Source organism: Protopterus annectens, chromosome 3.part0 (assembly GCF_019279795.1).
Source record: "Protopterus annectens isolate FY-2018-M chromosome 3.part0, PAN1.0, whole genome shotgun sequence".
NCBI lineage: Eukaryota > Metazoa > Chordata > Ceratodontiformes > Protopteridae > Protopterus > Protopterus annectens.
Genome location: NC_056731.1, coordinates 990,614,084 through 990,637,224, shown reverse-complemented (window position 1 = coordinate 990,637,224; position 23,141 = coordinate 990,614,084). Strand labels below are relative to the sequence as shown.

The following is a 23,141-nucleotide window of genomic DNA, read 5'->3' as shown; positions in this document are numbered from 1 at the left end:
CTCTGCAACACACTTCCAACAAACTAAACACCATTATGGCATCCGGCCAAACATCATTCGGTGCACCCCGTCCCCACTAACTAACTCCTAAAACCCTATCACATAAATTAAACAGATACCGAAACAACTGAAAACAAAGCACTGGCCCTTCACCTATGCTAAGCTAACCTAGCATTGCACTGCATATCAGCTAAATAATTCTCACTTCATGACCAATGGCAGCTTCAGAATGGCTTAAGGGCATTATAAAAACCACACAGAGTCAAATACATGCCATCATGCCACATGCCAACCCCATTTACCACCCAATCCAGTAATAACCAAATGAGCTCTCCTTAATGCTAGAGCAATAGCAATTCTAATGACTCCCCATCACTACCAACCAAAATAGTATCATTAAACTCCCATTGTATAGCAATCCCACCATCACACTAACTATCGCTTATAAGCAATAAAACAGCTCAGTCATCATGGCATTCTAGCAACTCAACCAAACAAGCCATACTGTTTCGTTATTAAACCCAATTGCATTCCATCATACCAATGAGATTTCACCATCAGCCCTGTAAGTTCCATATTGGCAACTGGAAACAAACCATAATCCCCCAACAACCCCAATGAACCTCCTATGCCAGCCAACACAAACACCAAAAGTAAAATAAATACTCCATTTCCCCTCAATCATCCTCCCTAACACACACCAATAACACAACCCTCCAGCTTATAAACTTTGTCACATACATAGGTAAAATGACGAACAGGCCAAATGACTGAAAGTAAACCCTTAGTCCCTCCCTGTTGTTAAACCCTTAGTCCCTCCCTGATGTTAATCCAGTGCCCCCTAAAACCAGACAAGAGCAATCACCAACTAACCTTAACAGCAGCCCTATCATAGATCACGAACATTCCTGTCATCCCTCCAACTATCCAATATGAGAGTAGCACCTAAGAACCGTCCTTGCCCTTGCTGGCCCTCACCTTTCCGTAATGACTAACCACAGCCATAACAAATGCCACAAATACACCCCAAACCCCACACCTATAAATGTATAATCAAAATACAAATCCATATAACCCACCCTATCCATCTGCTGCAAGGGCTTATCAAATTAATTAAGCCACAAGCAACAAAACTGATACACTACACCAACTATTAACCCTGCCAAAGTAAGCCACTCAAACTGGCCAAAATAAACATGTCCTACATCTTCAAGAAATCACCACTGCCCCAACTGAATGTGCCTTAATGACCATTGAATAAAATTACCTACTAGACTATCGCCTTTCCAGCACTCAAAACATCCACAAAACAACACCATTCCCTTCCAAGTCCATTTCTATCAGGGCATTGACTGTTACTCACTCAGCATTCCATCTGTGACCTCAATGTGCACAACCCAAGTGATCAGGACTTATTTATTTATATTTATTTATTTCAATTTGATGACCGAGGAGGTCCACTGGGCTCAAGAGCCCATTTTCAGTGGAGGCCCAGGGAGAAAAGCTCCACATTACATAATAAACATTAAGATACAACAAATTAAAATAAAATATTTAAAGATACAATTACATTGTAAATCAGAGCCATGATGTGGTACATTGGCTACATAGCATCTGAGTCATGTGAAGACTTGAGTATTTCAGTGGTTACATAGTACCTGAGTCTTGTGATGGCAGTATAAGTACAATGTTAGGGAGGGGAGAAAAGGGAAAGTAGACTATTTACAATATTTGCATTATGCATACAAGATAACATTGTTAGATTAACTAGTATCCAGGGGGAGTTAAGGTGTTTAGAAATAGAAGGAGTATAGACATACAATTTAGAGTAGAGAGAAAAGAAGGCTAGGTGGGGAAAGTGCAATTGCACTTCCAATTGGAGGAGAGGTGGGAATGGTGTTGGGTTTTGAAGTTGTCAACGTTTTCTGTGGCTCTTAATGAAGGAGGGAGAGAATTCCATTTTTTGGCTAAGGAAAAAGATAGGAGAAGCTGTCCAGCAAGGCAATTTGGCTTGTAGACAGTGATTAGGTTTAGTTGAGCAGATCTAAGTGGCCTGTGAGGGATATATGGTTGTAGGATGTTGGATAGTGCAGGACATTTAGTAGGGTTAAATAATAGCCTGTGGGCAGTAGTAAGTTGGAGATAGTCTAGATAGTTGGGAAGTTCTAGCCAGTTTAGTAAGTGGAGGGCAGAGCAATGGTGGAAGGAGTATTTGGTTTTGATGGCGAATTTTGAAATTTTATTATAGCAACTTTTCATTTTGGAAGAGATGGAGGCAGATAAATTAGTTAGTAGATTAGCGCCATACATTAGTGAGGGAAGAAGATGGGTAGTGATGAGAGTTTGTCTAGTAGAAGGAAAGAGATAGTGGATGTTTCTGTATAGCAAGCCAAGTTTTTGATGTGTTTTCTTAATCTTTAGTTGAATGTGGGTGTCAAATTTTAGGTGTTCATCTATAGTTACCCCAAGTAGTTTGGCGAATGGAACAATTTCTATGGTTGAATTGTTATGGCTTCTAATTTGGAAAGAATTTTTATCAAGAGAGGAGGATTTAGAGGGAGAGAAAAGTAATACTTTGGATTTGTTAGCATTTAGAGATAGGTGGTTTTGTAGCATCCAGTTCTCAGTGGTGGAGAAGGCAGTCTGAGTGTTTGTTTGAAGTTCAGGGAGGTTGGTGGCACAGCAGATTAAAGTGGAGTCATCTGCATATTGTATGAATTTGGTATTTGGGATGGCAGAGTTGAAATCATTGATAAAGATGTTAAACAGCATTGGGCCAAAAATGGATCCTTGGGGAACCCCAGTGGGGGTGGGGAGGACGTTTGAGGTGCCTTTTCTCCATTGTACAGCTTGAGATCTGTCAGATAGGTAACTTGAGAACCAGGATAGGGTATTGTGATAGAGGTTAAAGTTTAGCAAGGTGGCTCAGGAGATGGGTATGGGAGACTGTATAGAAAGCCTCGGAGAGATCTAGTAGAACTGTAGATACTTCCATCTAAACATGCAGCCAAATGTAAACATGCAGCAAAACCATTCTCACTATGACGACCATCTAGTGTATGTGATCTATATGTCTTCCCATACAAATGTATCCAATATTAAGTAACTAGCAACTTAGCAACATGGAAGGAAATCTCAGGAGTACCCATCAAAACCCACACAAATACAAGGAGGGCAAGCAAAGCCCACACAACTGCCCCCCGGATGAGAATCGAACTGGAGAACCTCTAGCTGTGAAATAACACAAACCGCTGCACCACTGCATCACATGATGCTTAAATAATAGAACTCTTAATTCTACCATGGATTGTACATTATCCTGTATCACAAATCAAACAAGGTCATAGAACATTAATACTTATTCTAAAGTAAACAAAAAGTTGGTTGTGCTTCATCATCCTGGACAGTCATGAGTTTCTTCTTCTTCTGGATCAGTGTGCTTGTCTTTTCACCTATCCATTTCTGATTACTCACCCAATGACCCCACCTTTTAATCGACACCAACACATGATCACCTAACACTGGGACTCGGTACACCACATCTACAAAGAAAAGGACAAAATTAAACCCTCTAATAGGAACAAGAAGGCTCCACCTTATACACACGTATACCAAATTACAGCCACAGCATTCCAAGACCCCATCTACAAGAAAGAAAAAGACATGTAAAACATCCAAAATAAATAACACATGCCAAGACATCTTCAAGGACAACCTATCCTGCCAACCCAGGAAGGAATGTACCACCGCCACTCCCATCTATGACAAAGCAGCCATAACTGAAGCAATGCTTCCTATGGCCCAATCAAATACCCAAGATAAATTTAACTACCAGTGGAATATATTAAAAGTAAACCCCCACACCTGAAGAGACCTATCCCTATCCACAACCCAGGTAACTTTGCAATTCCAGACCACCAGAGCTGTTGGACATGCTACACTTAAAGAAATCCCAATCCCTCAGAGCCACACACTCCAGGGATCTAAACCTTGTCATCCCAATGAACAAAACATGCTGAAAAGATAGATTCCTGACCCAGAGACTCCCCAGATTCTGGAATAGACTGCCCATACATGTCAAGCAGAGCACCTCTTTGACCCTTTTCAAAAAGAACCTTAATGATCGGATGGGAGATAGGAAATTCACCCTAGGGATCATGTCAGTCGCCCTGCTAGACAGGGGTCAAGGGAAGCAAATACTATGAAAGGAAAAGTGCTTCACCCAACTGATAATGGCCCCACCTAAAACCACATCCACAATGGAACCTCCCTTTCTGCCAAACGTACCAAAATCTGGACAAAGCCATAAATACTAGGATTTTTTTTTTTTGACCAATCCCTATTAACATGAAAGCAGCCCTATCTGTGGTCATAGTATAACACAACAACAGTTGGAAGGATGCTTACATTTTAAATATTACATGGGCCAATGTCAAAATATAAAGTCAAAGTGCAAAAGGGATGTGTCTAGCTACCTCACTACTTTAACTTGAGGTGTGGGATACTGAGAGCTACACAGCGTGCCCCATAAAACATTAGGAGTCATTTTGGCAAGTAAAGTGGAACAAAACTACCACCATCGCCTCATGCCCGGCTGAAGAAAACTCATTGGCTTTACTGTCATAAGAAACCCAGCCCTAATTCCTCCTACTCTAACAAATAAGCCTGGACTTCCACTGAGACTGACTGCACCATGACGTTATTGCTGCTAAAATTCTAAATAAAATAATGTAAGTAAAATAACCACCGATGCACTGTTTAGCACATACAACTGTAGCAGCTATTTACTTTTGAAGACATCCTGCTGACACATTACATGCACTCACAGTCATGCTCCTCCTTAATGACTCCCATAGCCCATAAAAGCAGTCAGTCTCCCGTTCCCCTGCTCTTCCTTTCTTTTTTTTAACATATACCAAGGGGCACTCAGATTAAGCTCCAGATTCGGAGCAGGCTCAAACACCCCCTAATACCATTACATTGCACCCACAACATCATTTATGCTTCTATATGTAACTGAAATGCAGCAAAAAAACAAACTATACACTAGTCACCGCAAATTCCTCTCCAAAACTCTAAGTACAAACTTTCCGTCAACAGCTCAGCGAAACAGGTAACCACTGAATCTCAGTCCCATGCCCGTTCAGCCTGAAAAACATCCCAACCAGGCCACAACCTTCCCCACTGACCATCAGTCGCACCATGAGCATGCGTGACTGGTGTTTCCCCACAAACCCAGTAATCACTAAATTTAATATCTCTAGCAAACATAAATGGTCCCAGAAAATTTCTTCCCTGGACTACAGTTTACACAGATTTAGCAGAAACACAAATCTGAGTCACCTAGCACCTTGTACTCGCAGGTGCCTTGCAACATGCAAAAATATTGTAAAGCCGCAGCACTGTACTCCCAACCACCATCACCCAACCTTTACCTTGCCTGCTGGTAAATATGTTCAAACACCACACGAAGACCATAGCAATCAAAAAAGCAGCTAGACCTGCCACAAAGAGCTAAAGCGTATGCCAATGTGTACCGTTAAGCGGTTGCACTGCAAAAATGAAGAGACCCACGAATCCAACAGGATCCAATGATGAGCCTATCGAACCTCAGCCAACCCCCACCTGATTAAAAACACAGGGATTTTACAAGAATGGAGCCCAGCAAAGCTCATTCACCAAAGCAAGCAGAGACCCCAGAAGCAAACGCATAGCCTAGGAAAGACTGCCACTCTCCCCTCCTGCCCACTGCAGCCAAGGTGTCCAGCCTACCAAACAGCACAGAGGCACAGACTGCACCCCACATCAACTTCACACAGCAAAAAGAACATCACTGTCAAAGCACAGGAGACCCCCCCCAGATGGCCAAACCCAAAGCCCGCGAAGAGCGAGGTGCCCCCAGCAGAATGCTGCAGGTCAGAAAACCACCTCCACCAACCAACCTGGCAACTCAGCACATGAGCAATGGCCAATCCCTCCAATGCCAGCAACTGTGCATGCACAGCAACGAACGTGCACTCCCAAGCCCACGAACGACACCCATACTACTGTACCCTGAAATTTATTTTTATATATTATTGGCTTATCCAAAGACAGATTAAATGGCAGCCCATGATCATCACTGTGAGGGGAGCCCTCTCAACTCCCCATCTAACCTAAATGAAACTGCCCAAACAACCAGGAAGGGAAACGGTGCCATTATAAATTAATAATGATGATAACCTTACACAATAACTGTGTGAGCTGTAAATACAAATCTCTAACAACAACCAGCTGACCAACAGCAATCATCACCTCCACATCTATGCAGCAAGCCAGAGCCTACACCTCCTAACTTAACCAACAACCAATCTAACCTTCACAAAGTCTGAAACACCCAATACTCCCTACTCACCGAGCCCTTCCCCACCATGTGCAAGCCCATGAAAGTCAAAGAACTACAGATTTTAAACTCAAACTAAATACCCAATAACAGAAAATACGCAAAGCCAATTACCACGACCCAACTACCTTAGACAGCCTATGCACCAGCTAAGCATTAACCTGCCAAAAACCTAGAGAGAAAATAAATAATTGAAATGACCAACCAGAAAACAAACTAAATAATTACATCCCTATAAAAAGACCACCTGCCACTGACCAGTGGCCCAAGGCCTACCTTCTCTCATGATAGTAATACACAAACAAAATCTACAAATGCCACCCCCCTCAAAAAAAAAACATCACCTTTAACCATCAAACATATGACCATACCCTATCCCTAGGTACTCACCTCCTCATGCCCACCACCAAACCAAGGCCTACCTGACCAAAGAAAACACCGGTCGTCAGGATATAATCCTGCAGTATAGCAATTTCATGCCAAAATGTGACTCCTATTCCAGTTACACCTGCCTAACATCCTTTAAGCCCCTCCCTACCCCTACCTCACTTCCTCCCAAGCCTCGTCCATCCCTATTTAACCCTATCCTTTCCCTATTCTCCCAAATCCTGCTACTCTAACTAACCCCCCACCTTAAATATGTCCTTGGACAAAATGGTCTGTTCCAAACCTCATTTGTAAATGTTGAAATCTGTGTGATTCTTATAATGTATTACTACAACACTACAACTGGACATTTATGCATTGTTAAGCTCTCAAAACAATGTCTTTTATTGATGTTTTAGGAATCCTGTTCATTCAACTCAGTCAAAACCCTCTGAAACCAACAAAAACACTGGCAGAAATTTTACTCAGTTGAGTTATGAATAATTTTTATACATGATTTACAGGAATCTTTTAAGGAAGATACAAACCACGTCAACAGTTCTAGCACAACGAAGTGTATCAATGTTTAGCTGTGATGTACTTATTGAGAGATAGATGGCTGAAATAGATAAGTTTGCTTTCTAACAGACCTTTTCAGTACTTCAGCAAAAAAGAAGTGTATGTACTACATATAAACACAGTCACTGGCATAAAATGGATCCCAATAGATGATGGCACCAACGGTCTTCTTTTAAATTCCAATGCTCTCTCCCAGCACAAAATATAGCATAGTAAAAATGCAGCAGCAGTCTGTAGACCAATAAAAGCTTTTAATACCAGAGTAGCGCTTTCACCAACAGGCTTTATCAACTCACAATAAAAACTCATTTTAACATTATATATATAGCTAATGCAATTACCTAAATTGATTAATTAATGACTCAATGAGACTGATGCATACTCTTAAAGTGCATACTCTTAAAGTAATAGGTTAAAACAGTATTGTGTAAAAACAGTATTATATAGAAAAATATAGAAAATATATATAATCCACACTATAGCTTTCTCTAAGGCTCATCACACAAGCATATCCCTAAACAAAGACATATAAATATACATATGTGAGAATATAATACATATGTTCAAGACATTCATTTATACAGAAATGAATAAAAATATATAATACATATACTTAAAACATTCATTTTAAAAAATATATTAAATGTCAACATATAAAAATTCAGCATATAAAAATGCATGTGTTAGGGACTGTATATCTACTTGTTGAAATGCTAGGTATCACTTGTTATATACCTTCCTTGTCCTCCTTTTTTTCAAGATGGGTTTAATTTGGATTTTATCATTCAACCCTGGTGGTTGATGTGCCCCCAGGCGAATGATCCATCTAAGTTCACACTCCAGTATATAATTATCCAAATCACCTCCCCTAGCAGTGGGGCATATATGTTGTATGACCCTAAATAAAAAATTGTGTGTCATGCCTTGAATATGATGATGTTTCGCTAGGGCATTATGTTCTGTGTTCTTACCAATGTGGTAGACATGCTCCCTCACTCTCTCCCTAAGCTGTCTGCTGGTCTTCCCCACATAGAAGGATGTACAGGCTGTGCATGTAGCTAAATATACTAGTCCTTTACTCATGCAATGTGTTCCTGTATTGAAATTGAATACCCTGTGTGTAACTGGATGCTCAAAAACTGTATCAGTATGTATGTAAATGCACTGATTACACTTATTACACGGCACAGTGTTGACATTCAAATCTAATTTACGATAACTATCTATACTGGACAAGGACGGATAACATAAAATCCGTTTGAGATTAGGTTTATTACAAAACGTAAAAGTAGGTACTTCACCTACTATACTGCCTAGTTCTTCTTCAAGGAGTAATGTATCCCAGTGTTTCAATAAACTTTCCTTCAATACTCCAAAATCTTTGGTATAATATGTTAGAAATCTCACATTCTGTCCTTCACTAGCCTTCACCCTGTTTCCACTGAGATAAGAGTCAGAGAAATAGGGCTGTGCTGTGGTATTCCTCTGCTTATGTATTTCATCAGAAATAGAGTTAAAAGTCGTCAGATCATAACCTCTATGACTAAAGTTATTCCTTAGAAGTTCTAGTTCACGTGTAAATCCTTCCACTGAGGGATTGAGCCTAGATGCCCTTGTAACTTGCCCCTTCATCACATTATGGAATACAAATCTAGGATGCATGCTGCTCCTATGTAGGAGCGTGTTTTTATAACAGGCCTTTCTGTGTATAGATGTATTAAGTAGACCACTGGGTAACCTCTCTATATTCACATCAAGGAAAGAGATTCTGTCATATGAATACACAGTAGTAAATTTCAAGTAGTCCAACAGCTCATTAACTTGTGTGAAAAATTCTAATAAATGACCAACCTCTCCCCTCCAAATGAAGAAGAGGTCATCCACAAACCTCCTATAGAATCCCACATGCTTCCTGAATGAATTCAACTTAAAAAGCAGTTCCTCCTCCCATTGGGCCATGACTAGGTTGGCGTAGCTATTTGCACATGCTGTGCCCATAGCTACGCCTTCCCTCTGCATGTAGATGTTATCACCAAATAGGAATAGGTTCGTAGTCAATACCGTTTCCAAAAACAATGTTAAAAGCTCAATTCTATCCCAACTCATATCAGTGTTCTTCTGTAAATACTGCTGTATTTTATATATACCATCCTCATTCGGAATAACTGTGAACAGACTCACTACATCCATGGTAACAAGAATGAATGGTTCACTGTCATTTAGTGTCTTAGTGTATTTATATAGGTCTATCAGGAATTGTTTGCTGTCAATTAAAATATGTTCACTATCCTTTACCAAGGGTCCTAAATAATATTCCAGATATAGGGCCAGTGCCTCAGTGACCCATCCCTGACCAGAGACTATTGGTCTCATGGGAGGGTTTACTAATGATTTATGAACTTTAGGTAGTCCATTGAGTATCGGAATCAATGGATTATCTATCCTAAGATATTTGTGCAACTCAGAATCTATATATTTACTAGCTAATATGTCATCCAACATGCTATATACCATGGAAATCTTTTCCAAGACTAGTGACATATTAATAGTTTCATAAAACCTACTATCCCCCAACATAGTTGTCATGCTATCAATATATTCAGCACGATCCATGAGAACAACCGGCCCTCCTTTATCCGCTGGTCTTACTATTAACTCCTTGTCCATTTTCAAAAAAATCATTGCCTCCCTTTGGGCTTTGGTTAAATTATCCCTATAGTGTCTCTTATTTCTATCATTGATGGAAGTATTATAAAATTTATAGATGTCTTTTTCCACAAGTTTCGAAAAGGTATCTAATAATGGATGTAGAATAGGTATGTAAGTGCTATAGGGACGAAAAGATGAACTAAATTGATTAACGGAAGGTACATTCTTGAATTCTAATTTTAATTGTACATTTCGTACAAATTTCTTAACATCTATGACCATGTCTGTAATGTCACCTTTACTTGAGGGGACAAAGCTAAGGCCTTTGTTCAAAAGCTGTATTTCTTCTATACTGAGTTCTCTTTTCGAGAGGTTAACCACTAGTGAGTTCCCATCTTGTCCCACATCTTTTTTAGGGTAGGACCTACGTGTTCGTTTTCTGGTAGCTTTCGTTTGTGCCTTCCCCTGCTCATGGATCTCTTTCGTTCCATGGACTGTTGCACCGCTATGGGGAAAGGGGTATCTACCTTATTTGTAGCAGAACTATTGTTCTGTGTTTTCCTTCGTACCACCACTTCTGGTGTCAAAGGTATCGCTTTATTCGGTGCCATATTTAAATGAGCTATCTGGTTAGAACTCTCTAATACCTTGTCCGTGGTACCAGTAATGACCTGGATTTGATCATTGAAATTATTTACTATAGACCCATTATTGTCATGGGAGGATGTTAAAAGTACATGATTGGCGATAGTAGTATCTGAAATAGTGTTGGTCTCGTTTACCAAATCACCCTCCACATTGTTGGATGCAATATTAGACTCCTGTCTGTTCTTATGTGCAAAGCGAGGCCAAACAAATACCTGGTTATTATTAAAATCCCTGATATCCCTATAAAGTTTGCTTTTCTTTTGTTCAAGAGCACGTTTCTCATACAGAGAAACGTTATCCAACAATCGCTCCATAAGAGCTTCAACTTTACACAATTTATATTTAGCAAAAATGTTCTTATGTTGCTCAGTAACTTTAGCTCTAAGCATGTCTTCTTCTTGTTTATGAAAGTCATTTAAAAGCTTCATGTATTCAAAGCTTAATTTAAATTTAATTGTTGCCACTTAAATAGTAGCTCAGGATATAAAGTACCTGATGTGGGCATCTTCAATGCCCTGAGACCACGCGGCACCACCTTCTTCAAAAGACACGCTTCAAAGTGCTGTCTTTGCAATTGAAGCTTCTTGAGCCGTAAAAAATCCATTTCCAAGTTGTTTAAGTCCTCCGATAACCCTGCGATGTCCTCGCCTTCATTATACTGTTCGTTCTGTTCTGTGTCATAATCCAAAAGCAAAAGCATGTTGTTGGACGCTTCGATGCAGTCCAAGAAACGGTTCCTCTTCAAATACAAATGGCCCTCTCCTTCCGGGTTGTAGGGTAATTCCACGTTAACGCTAGCAGTGGCCGTCATCTTCCGCTGATGGTCGAGTAAGTGAAAAATGTAGATATGTTTAAGATAGAATGTATTTCAGGAAATCAGTTTATAAAATTTTAAAACTGATTGATAACTTTTGAGTTCCAAGGGGTTGAATTAATGCACAGAAAAAGCCTAGTGAAAAATCACGGAATGTATTCCTGCATGAAAGAAGTGTACCAAAGAAGGTCAGAATTTTATTCTGGCACCTCTGCCTTTGCCCTGCTATCTCAGCATTAAAATAAACTACATTCATTAAGATAAAAGAGCCATTCAAATGGATTTCTTGAGGGAAGGTACTTTTTTCTTCTTCTTAGTGATCTTTCCTAATTGAGTAATTACGACAGCCCAACATCTTTCAAGTACATATGCTTTGCTTGTCTGGTTTGAGTAGGACACATTTAAGGACCCACTGTTTCACTAAATATTTAACAAAAAAAGCAATGCTTTTATTACCTATAGAAAAAAAAGACTTCAATGCCAAACTTTCACTGTGCGTGTGTGTGCGTGTGTGTGCGTGTGTGCATGTGTGTGTGTGCGTGTGTGTGTGTGTGTGTGTGTGTGTGTGTGTGTGTGTGTGTGTGTGTGTGTGCACGCGTGCGTGTGCGCTCATGTGTGTGTGTGTGCACGCACGCGTGTGTGTGTGAGAGAGAGTTCATGTATTATATGTGAATGTATTTGTATTTCTGTGTGAGTGTATGAGTGTTTATGTTTGTGTGTGGGGGGTATTTGTCTGTCGCTGTTGTAAGTGTGTGTGTATGTATGTCAGAGTGAATATTGTCTGTGTTTGTCTTCTTGTGAAGCTATGTGTCTCAGTGTGCGTGTGTGTGTGCGTGTGTGTTTGTGTGTGTGTGTGTGTGTGTGTGTGTGTGTGTGTGTGTGTGTGTGTGTGTGTGTGTGTGTGTGTGTGTGCATGTGTGTGTGTCTGTGTTTGTGTGTCTCAGTTTTGTGTGTGTTTATTGTATGTGTTTGTGTGTTTTACATGTGTGAATCTGTTTGAAGGAACTGAGCAGAGAAGGTAGGATGGCCCATGTTGGCTTACTTGCTCTGAGTGGTGGCAGGCTGTCATACCCAATGCATTGCTGACATTGATGTTGCTGGTAAGTGTGATGCAGCACTGTGGGCAAGATGATGTCACACACTGAAAGAAACTATGGGGATTGTCATATGTGCATGCATATAGCAGACTTCATCGACAAGATGGGGGTTGGATTAGGCTATAGCACACTGGATGATACTGTATAGATTATGGCTCACTCTAGGTACTCAACGCTTGTCTCAAAGAGGAATGAATGGGCAATCCAGCTCATTCCCTGACCAGGGAAAAAATCCACTGTATGGGGCTTGCTTTTTTGCAGGTGAATCATCCTGACGTTCATTCTAAAGAGGGATTACTCGATCTGTAGAATGCTGAGAAGAGGCCTTGGTGGTCAGTTAGACTAAAATAAAATACAATTATTTAGGACTCTTACAAATCCTTATGTTACAGAACCTTTAATACAAATTCTGTCTGCAATGCTGTCCCTGGATACCTTATGACTAGAACATGAAACTCTCTTCAAGTCTATTATGGCTGGGTTTGCAGTTAATCCAGTTATAGTTCAGACTCTTTTAATGCTCCAACACTTGAAGGCAAAGAACATTCTATGGAACAGGCTTGCTCATTGGAAGAAGCTTCTGTTTCTGTATCAGCAGCTGTGAGGGACAGGGAACTGTGCCAACTTTTATGGAAACATGAAAGTAGTGACACTAATACAGCATTCAACAAAAATCCAACCACATAGATAGGGTGGAAATAATCTATGTTTTCGAGACTCCTTTTGTCAAAGGCTTAGTAGCAAATCTAATACAGTGGCCGACGTAATTCAGACTGTAGCATAATGAAAGCTCAACGATGTTTATACTGTTGAGTGACTCAGCAAAAGGAAATTGCAATGCAGTGGTATATTGGTTGTATTATCTCTTGGAAGGTAGATTCTTTGATCTTCAGAGAAATTCTGAATGTTATTTTGTTTTGCAGCCATAGACATGTCATTGCCAGCCATTTTAAAAATTATGATTTTCACCATTATGCAGTTGTTGTTGTGTCTGTCGGCTTTTCCCGGTTAGGGGTCGCCACAGCGGAACTCCGGTCCGCTAATGACTGGCAGTAGATTTTTACGTGCCGAGTTGCCGGCTCTAAAGCACAAACTTCAACGAAGGTACGCCCATTCACGCATGTCTCCACACAGAAAACGCTCTAGCTGAGAATCGAACGGGACAGCATCTTACCATTATGCAGTGATCTGGAAAATATGAAAGCCTATTTCAGAAACTATCACTACTTGAAAAGAATTTTAAAGCTACCATAATTTCCAGAGTGCTGAGTTTGAATTTCTCTGATTCAAGCACTTGTCTTTCATAAAACGATGTGGTTCCTAATGAATGCATGGCATGAAGACAGAATGATAATACTGCTGTGATTGTGAAAAATGGATATTCTAAATGCTTTTTTATTGAAAAAAACCTAAGGCCGGTTTGTTCTGTGTGCTGTTATTGACTGCAAACAATAGTATCTCTCAATGAAAATATATTGATTTCAACCAGACATTAAGTGATATTTAAATCTTTACCAGTTTTGTCAAGAACCTTAGTTTGCTGAGGCTATGTCAAATTATATGTGTTTACTATGAAAGGGCATTTCAGTCTGTACAACAAACACTGCTGGATCTGAGAAGAAATATGTAATATCCCAGAAAACTGTGCTCACAATGTCTAAAAAAAGTACCTAGCCATACATTATAAAATATTATTCTGACCAAACAGCCAGGTAGCATTTTAGAAACAGAAATAAGATAAACATCTCCACCATAACTAGAATTACATATTAAGATAGCCAACATTTAACTTTGTTATTCATTGAAGAGTTTATGTAAATGTTGCAATCATTTTTTGATATGTAACTTCGGTGAAAATGCAACAGGAAAGCAATGGTACGTGAACATTCAAAATTAAAAATTATAAATCATCTTGTTGAACTCATTCTCTTTTACTTGAATTATATTGGTTTCTTAACTTGTCTGTCATTCTGTTATTTTTTTTGTGTCTAACAGGTATCATCAGAACTGCTTTACCAAACATGGACAGGGAAGTCCGAGAACATTATCAAGTACTTATTCAGGCCAAAGACATGGGTGGTCAGTTAGGAGGACTTGCCGGCATTACTGTTGTCAACATAACACTCTCTGATGTCAATGACAACCCACCAAGGTTTCCAAAAAGTGAGTACAGTCTCAACCGTCTTATAATATCAGTGTACCTCAACTATGCATTTCATCAGTAATAACTTTATACAGAAATATTGAAAAGAACCGATTCTTCATTTGCACCAGTAAAGTGCTGTCTAATTTTATTTGGAATTTTTTAAGCAGATTTGATCTTAAGTAACAGCATTACAGTGCATGATTAATATTACATACAGAATGAAGTAATATAAAATTTGAATAGTAAAAAAATTTGCAACAAGCTTTTTTTTCAAAGTCATTTTCCTTCAGTACTTGTCAGCCATCACAAAATGACTTGTACCAATTCATTGTGAGATATAGAGGGGCGCTTCCTGCACTAAGCATGTTCCAGATGATAAAGCTCATTTTCCAGACAATCTTAGAGAGTTGTCACCCTGTCTTTGCCCATTTTTCACTTGCTGCTGCATAAGGGATATCTTTTCCCAACTACCTGATGAAATGGCTTCACTTCCCTAACCCAGGGTCATCTGTGTTTGTGTAGACCATAACTCTCCACTTGATGGTAAGCTATACAACACCGTACCTCACACTTCATTTTGGGTTTAGGATGTGGGGGCATTTCTCAAATAAAACTACCATCATACCATTCATTAATATGAGAATCTTTCAACACACATGCATATTGAGCTTTACCATCCGTCTAAAGTCTAAGCTGTATTACTGGTGCAAGTGAGTGTATGTCTTTACTTGCTGTTTGCAGTTAAAGACTAGAACCACCAGTCTCTTTGTATAAAAAATGGAATTAGACTTGCAGTTACAAACCACAGAAACGCACAGGACAGGGGCACAGGGAATTTATCCAGCCTTTGTTTACTTGGTTAAAATGCATGTTACTTATCATATAAGCACACACTGGACAGGGGCAAAGAGAATTTATCTGATCTTTGCTTACTTGGTTAAAATGCTTGCAGGTATGAATATGCATGTATACTTATGTCCATGGTGGAGCTAGCCACCTGGCAGTGTGAACAATAGCTCTAGGTGGTAGTCACTGTTGATGTGACACCTCAAGCAAAAATGGGAAAAGGGAGACAGTTGTGAAACCTGTGTGTGTGTGTGTGTGTGTGTGTGTGTGTGTGTGTGTGTGTGTATCTTCTTCTTTTTCTCTTTTGGCTGTTCCTGTTAGGGTTTGTCACAGCGGATCATCTGTTTCCATTTCTTCTTGTCCTCTGCATCTTGCTCTGTCACACCAACCACCTGCATGTCCTCTCTCACCACATCCATAAACCTAATCTTAGGCCTTCCTCTTTTCCTCTTACCTGGCAGCTCCAGCCTAATTCCTTTTTCCAATATACCCAATATCTCTCCTCAGTACATGTCCAAACCAACACAATCTCGCCTCTCTGGCTTTGTCTCCAAACCGTCCAACCTGAACTGACCCTTTAATATACTGATTCCTAATCTTGTCCATCCTCATCACACCCAGTGCAAATCTTAACATCATTAACTCTGCCACGTCCAACTCTGACTCCTGACTTTTTGTCAATGTCACCGTCTCCAACCCATATAACATAGCTGGTCTCACTACCCTCTTGTAGACCTTCCCATTCACTCTTACTGGTACCCATCTGTCACAAATCACTCCTGACACTCTTCTCCACCCATTCCACCCTGCCTGTACTCTCTTCTTCACCTCTCTTCCACACTCACCATTACTCTGAACTGTTGATCCCAAGTACTTAAACTCATCCACCTTCACCAACTCTACTCCCTGCATCCTCACCAGTCTTCTATCCTCCCTCTCATTCGCACAAGTATATATTCTGTCTTAGTCCTGCTAACCTTCATTCCTCTCCTCTCTTGAGCATATTTCCACCTCTCCAGGGTCTCCTCAACCTGGTCACTACTCTCACTACAGATCACAATGTCATCTGCAAACATCATAGTCCATAGGGCCTCCTGTCTGATCTCGTCTGTCAACCTGTGCATCACCACTGCAAATAAGAAAGGGCTCAGAGCTGGTCCTTGATGTAATCCCACCTCCACCTTAAATGCCTCTGTCACTCCCACTGCAGACATCACCACTGTCACACTATCCTCGTAGATATCCTGTACCACTCTTACATACTTCTCTGCCACTCCTGACTTCCACATACAATACCACAGCTCCTCTCTAGGCACCCTGTCATCTGCTTTCTCTAGGTCCACAAAGACACAATGCAACTCCTTCTGACCTTCTCTATATTTCTCCATCAGCTCTCTCAGACCAAACATTGCATCTGTAGTGCTCTTTCCCAGCATGAAACCATACTGTTGATCACTAATCATCACCTCCCTTAACCTAGCTTCCACTACTCATTCCCATAACCTCAAGCTGTGACTGATCAGTTTTATACATCTGTAGTTTCAACAGGTCTGCACATCACCCTTATTCTTAAAGATAGGTACCAAAACACTTTTTCTCCACTCCTCAGGCAACCTAATAATTTACATTTACCCTGTCATACACAGTTGCTAAGGACTATATATATATATATATATATATATATATATATATATATATATATATATATATATATATATATATATATATATTGTCATTAACAACTGAGTATGACATGGCAAATGTAAATTATTAGAATGTTTATGTTTAAACAAGCCTATCATGAAGGCTGAATCATTTCTTACTGTGTGCAAATACATTTTCAAGCATGCTTTCCCTTTGAGATAGTGACATAGGTAGCTAATTAAAAATGAGCAGAAATTAGTCTGAGAAGAGAAACTTAGACTACTGTGGTGAAGAATGACTTCTTTGACAATACCGTCTAAGCATTACCTTATCATTCATTTTTAATCGATATTAACCTGCTTGTTTGGGCAGTATAGGAGAGAGAGAATAACAGATCCGAAGTCAAATATAGCTAATGAAATCATGCTGCTCATAGCAGTATTGTTTAATGTTATTACTTTTATGTATACAGTCATTAACCCACGTTTGCAGTGTTTAGTTTCAGAGTATAAAGTGAGTTGGAAAATAAAGTAATGTACACTATTACAGTCAAATTTCTCTGTGTGTTAAGAAGTTCAGACGTATGTTATTAAAATAGTTCAACTTGGTCAAGGATAGTCATTTACACTTAGTTTCTTTTACATGCTCCTGAGACCTGTAAAAAGCAGATATTCCGTGTTATTTTACTATCTAATTCCATTTAATTTGCACTTTACTTTTCAACAAACTCTTCCACCTGAATGCAGAAATTTAAGTATTGAGATGTATCAACCAAGGGTGCCATATTCTGTTATTTTCCAAGCTTATTTTTTTTTTTTTTTGTTTTGCCTTTTATCCTGTTTTCCAAAATACTTCAAAAATATTACCAAGACATTAAGAAAATCCAGTTTTAAGTTTCTGTAGTGACCCCACCATGTGCTGTTCCTGAAATATACTCCGAGGTAAAGATCAGTCCAAGAAGCTTGGTAACGTTCTTCATCTTGCAGTCCTGGGTTTAAATCCTTCAGTGTCTAACTACCTGTTATGTGACTGAGCATGTCACCTTATTAGACAGCACTCCTGTGTTACTCCTGCAAAGAGGCAGTTATGCAGAATAGCTTTATCCAGGTAAAAAAATGAATGAAAAAGAAAAGAAAAAAATGCAGAAGTAGAGAAGTGCAGAGAGAAAGATGCTAAAGAGTTTGAATGTATTTTAGCAAAGCAGATTTTCAAGAGGTATCACTTGAAGAACAGATAAATGAAGCTGACATCTCAGCATGCAGTTCACCAGATTTAAGTGAATATTATAATCCGTTCGCAAATGCTTTGGAATGTGTTATTTAAAGTTGTTCATTATAATAACCACGAGAAAAGAGAAAGCGCAAAAGAAAGAGAGAGAGGAGAGAGAGAAACAGAGATAGACAGGAAGTTGTCCTGAAAAGGTACCTTTAGTTTCTTTAGTGTGATTCTTTTCGAAATAACTAAAAGTCTGTAAAAGTTGAGTTTTTCCTCAAGAGTTATACTAAAAGAGAGTAAGCATGTATGTCTGTACTTGTCAGAAAAAAAAATCCTGTCTTAATAGAATCTAAATGGTGCCGGGACCAGAGTTGTTGTAAAACAAATGGTGCTAAGCATAATTAAATAAAAAAAAAGCAAATCCTGTCTTAATTGAATCTAAACTGTACTGGGACCAGAGGTGTTGTAAAACAAATGATGCTAAGCATAATTAAAAAAAAAAAAAAAAAAAAAAAAGGTATGCAGAACTTGTTGAGATAATGTCTCCAAGATATCAGAAGATATATATATATATGTATGTATTTGTAAATATATAGATAGATACATACGTATACACACACACACACACACACACACACACACACACACACACACACACACACACACACACACACGCACACACGCATCCATACACTACACTCACCCATAAAATGAATACACATATCTAATCATCCATGCATGCATCATGCAAGATGAAGAGTGAGAAATTAAGACATCAATTATTAATGCCACAGTCAGAAGCCTCTTTTTGTACCTCTTACTGTATTAATTAGTTACTTGAATCAAATGTCCAAAACTGTTCTAAAACTTTACAATCCATGGGATGTAATGGTGGTACCAGATGTATACTGTTCCTTATTAAGCAAAGTATAAGAGCCCAGTGACTCTGACCAGATAATCTGAATAAATCACTGTTTTTCACTTGTTTTATAGGTGGTTAAATAATTGGTAAGGCCCTTCTCACAACTTTATCCAAACGTGTTTTTTTGTCGCAATCTACATGTTAAAAATGCCTTCTTCTAATATTAACCTCTTGTAGATGGTCCATAGAACTTATGTGCTACCTAGAAAATATCCATATTCTGACATGTTCTTTGCTTGTACCAGATAAATAGAGATTGGTCATGTCTGCTACTCATTTCACAACTGCAGTTCCACTGAGATACAACTAAATAAGGTATTGCTTCTTGATGAAACCCCTTTAGTCTTTCAACTATGACAGTCTTTGGTGTTTTACTGAATGTGCTTTATAAATACAAGCTGATAAAGAAGCAGCGAGTTTTGAAATTTAAATTTACAAAACTCATAAGTCTGGCTCAATGACATAGAAATATAAAGCTTTGTAGACTACCTGGCATGGACCATTGACCCAGGTGCTGGAACAAGCAGCTTGGAATGGTAACAGTTGGCAGCCAACAGCAACTCATCTATTCATGGTGGTGGTGGGGGTAAGGGGGCAACCCAAACTGCAACATGATCATGTATCAGAAGCAAGTCTAATAGGAAACAGCAGATGGGCCGAGGTGTGCGCACCCATGAAGCTGTGTGACTTTGCACAATAACTACATTTGAGCTCATGTATAGAATCATGCATGCATTATTTAGGTGGTATTGCACTATTCTGCTGATGTCAGCCTGCCCACAGGAAAGGTCCACATAGTGGGTGAATAACTCTGGTAGCTGCCTGGTTGATGACCTCCCAAAAGGCTCTCTCTTATATTAAAATGCATGGTTTAGTTGGGTCATGGGAGGATCAATGCCTTCATGGAACAAGAAGAAAAAACTTGTAAATATAACTACTGCTAAATATTCTGACTCTTTAAAATTAAATTTAAATTAAATATTGAAATAGAAGCAAAAAAGACTTTGTAGTACTGGGCAATTTTCTAAAATGCTGTAAAACTGAAAAAAAAAATAACTGCAACAAATGCAGCCATTTAGAATTAAAAGAAACAGCAATATTGTACAAACTATGACTGTATGCTGCTAAAGTTTAATTTATAACTAGTATTTGTACATTTTAATGTAAACTATTGGCTATAGAAAAGACACACCACAACAAATTAAACTAGTAAGTTAAGTAATAATCTGCCAGCTATTGGGAAAAATGACCTGTTTTATATTTCATTGTTAATAACATGAGTAGAGTTGTCATTTTCGACTTTTAGATGAGCCACAAGGCAAAACTTAACATAAAAGACTGAGATTAGGTGTTTATTCACCACAAGACTGAAGCTTGCAAGATTAATTTTTCAGCATTTATGTAGAGAAGATATAAATAATGGTTATGGTCAATGAGACCTGGTCATAATTCTTAGTAGTACATTCAGCTTTACCTGCCCCATATACTACCAGTTGCTGAAAAAAGTGTAAGAGCATGAAGTATTTTATAAACTTTTAAATGCTTTTGAAAGCATTTAAAACAGTTAACACTGCCAAACAGACTGCAGACAAAAAACAAATGTCATTCGGAAGAACAAACAACTTTAAAAACTGTTAAACTTTTTCTGCCATACTTTTTATTTATAAGTTTGATAGAATATAAAGTGTCTAAGAAGTTTTAAAGCTGTTTTCCCTTCTGCTGCAGTTCTTGGTAACTGACTCTATATCAGCTTTTAATCATGAGACCCAATATTAACAGTGCTTAGAGGTTTTCAATAAAATCATGTTATGCATCTTTCTAATACCTGAAAGATGCCTAACAAGTCTGGCTTTTTCCTCATATCAGAAGGTAATCGCAGCCCACCATGTACTACAATATTATATATATATATTGATATGTTTTACATACATTGTATACTGTGATGATGTGCATTGATTTAAGTTAGATTGAACTGGGAACAAATTTGAAGGAGTTGGAAATACATAGGTAATATATAATCATAAGCATCATGCACATATTACTATAACATTAATAGGGGCATAACACATTGTGGCAGTATTGTAACACAGTGAGATACTTTATTCCCTTAGAGCAAGAGGTTTAAAGGTTCAATTCTCAGCTGAGGTGCCTTCTTTGTGCAGCCTTGATTGTTTCCCCTTTGTTTTTCTTTGGCTTTTGGTTTTCTTTAGACACACTGAGCCTAATTTCAAAAGATCTACTCTCATTTAACGTGACTTACTCCAGTGTATTACACTAGAGTGAGTCACTCACATTGAGAACAGGTCTTTTGAATCTGGCCCCCAGTGTAACCATATTTATAGAGGCTTTAAACTGAAGTAAGTCACTTACATTGAGAGCAAGTATTTCTGAATCAGAGCTGGATTAAAGTGGAGGAAATCAATTACACTGACAGCAACTGTTTTGGAATCTCTCCCACTGATTACATCTGCATCAATGTGATATTTGGATTTAAACTCCAGGTTGTCTATAGTCTATGTGCATGGGTGTGTGTTTGTGATATAGATAGAAAGTCTGGCAGTCTGTTTTGATTCCCTATAGACCTAGCAAGCCCTGTGGATGGCATTGCTGGATAATGCACTGTCTGCTGGTTTAAGATGTGAGCCAACAGCATTGAGTGGACGGATTATACATTTTGAGAAAAAAAAATGTGCGTGTGTGTGTGTGTGTGTGTGTGTGTGTGTGTGTGTGTGTGTGTGTGTGTGTGTGTGTGTGTGTGTGTGTGCCCCTGCATGTGTGTGTTTAAATATGTTCAATGGAGTTATTTTTCTGAAGAGATATAGATAAACACATATTTTCTTGGACACCCAATGACTCAGTAGCTTACATGAAATAAAATTTTGTTGCATTCAGAACTGTTAACACATTTTATTTAATTTATGTGTTCAATATACCTTGAGTATTTACCTGTGCGCACATGCAGTGCCAGACATCTGTGCATGTACAAGGTGGTCCAGAATTGCTGAGCAGTCAGGCACACTTTATTTGCCTATTTATTCATTTTAAACAAAGAAAGCCTTCTTTACTTAAATAAATAAACACATAAATAAACAAACAGACAGACTGAAGTGATCCTGTAACAGAATCAGCTTTCTGCTCCTTGTCTTCCCAACAGTCATTGTTACTTTGAAGACCAAAATGCCCATGGATATTAAATAGGTATAGACAATATATAAGCAATGTTCACAGATCCACAGTTTGAAACAGCAGCTATGAACCGGGTTGTAATAGCATAATGTAAGACATTCTTTCTCTCTCTCTCTCTCTCTTTTTTTTAATCCTGATAGGTAACTAGCTATGGACAGCAGTGGGTGGTTCATAAGGTCTGCAAAAGTTCTAGCTTCAGCTGGTGGCAGAGCTTGCAACTTAAGTACTTTGTTACTGTGTCTTGGTAACAAAGCAGTATTACAGTACTGATTCTTTGCAGGCTGCTACAACTTTACTGATGTTTGTTTACCTCCATATGTTAGTAAAATAGATGCAATTGCAATCGTCATCCACTCCCAAGTTTTCATTTTTCTACATGAATGTGGTGCTGTGTGAATAGTTGCACCTCTCTCAGTTCACTGGCACTCTTCAACAGTCACGTCTTATGTCTACTCTCCAGTAATTCATCCATATCTTTGCTAGACATCCTTGTTTTCCATTGCATTATTCATGTCTCTCCCAAATTTTCTTCAAATAATTTTCTGCTTTTCTGCACATGTGCTCAAGCTACAGTAATCTGTAGTTTTGATCTTCTGTGCAATAGGATCTATTTTGACTTCTGATCTCATGTTATAATTTCCTTGTGT

At 38.8% G+C, this 23,141-nt stretch overlaps 1 protein-coding gene across 1 annotated transcript in view; it reads left to right on the top strand.

Moving 5' to 3' along the window:
- The window catches only part of LOC122796967 (cadherin-12-like), a 2,443,257-nt gene that overhangs the window by 1,165,143 nt on the left and 1,254,973 nt on the right, over positions 1–23,141 (top strand). The window contains exon 4 of the mRNA XM_044065738.1: positions 14,531–14,698. Coding sequence (XP_043921673.1) covers positions 14,531–14,698 — 168 coding nt within the window. The remainder of the gene's footprint in view (positions 1–14,530; positions 14,699–23,141) is intronic.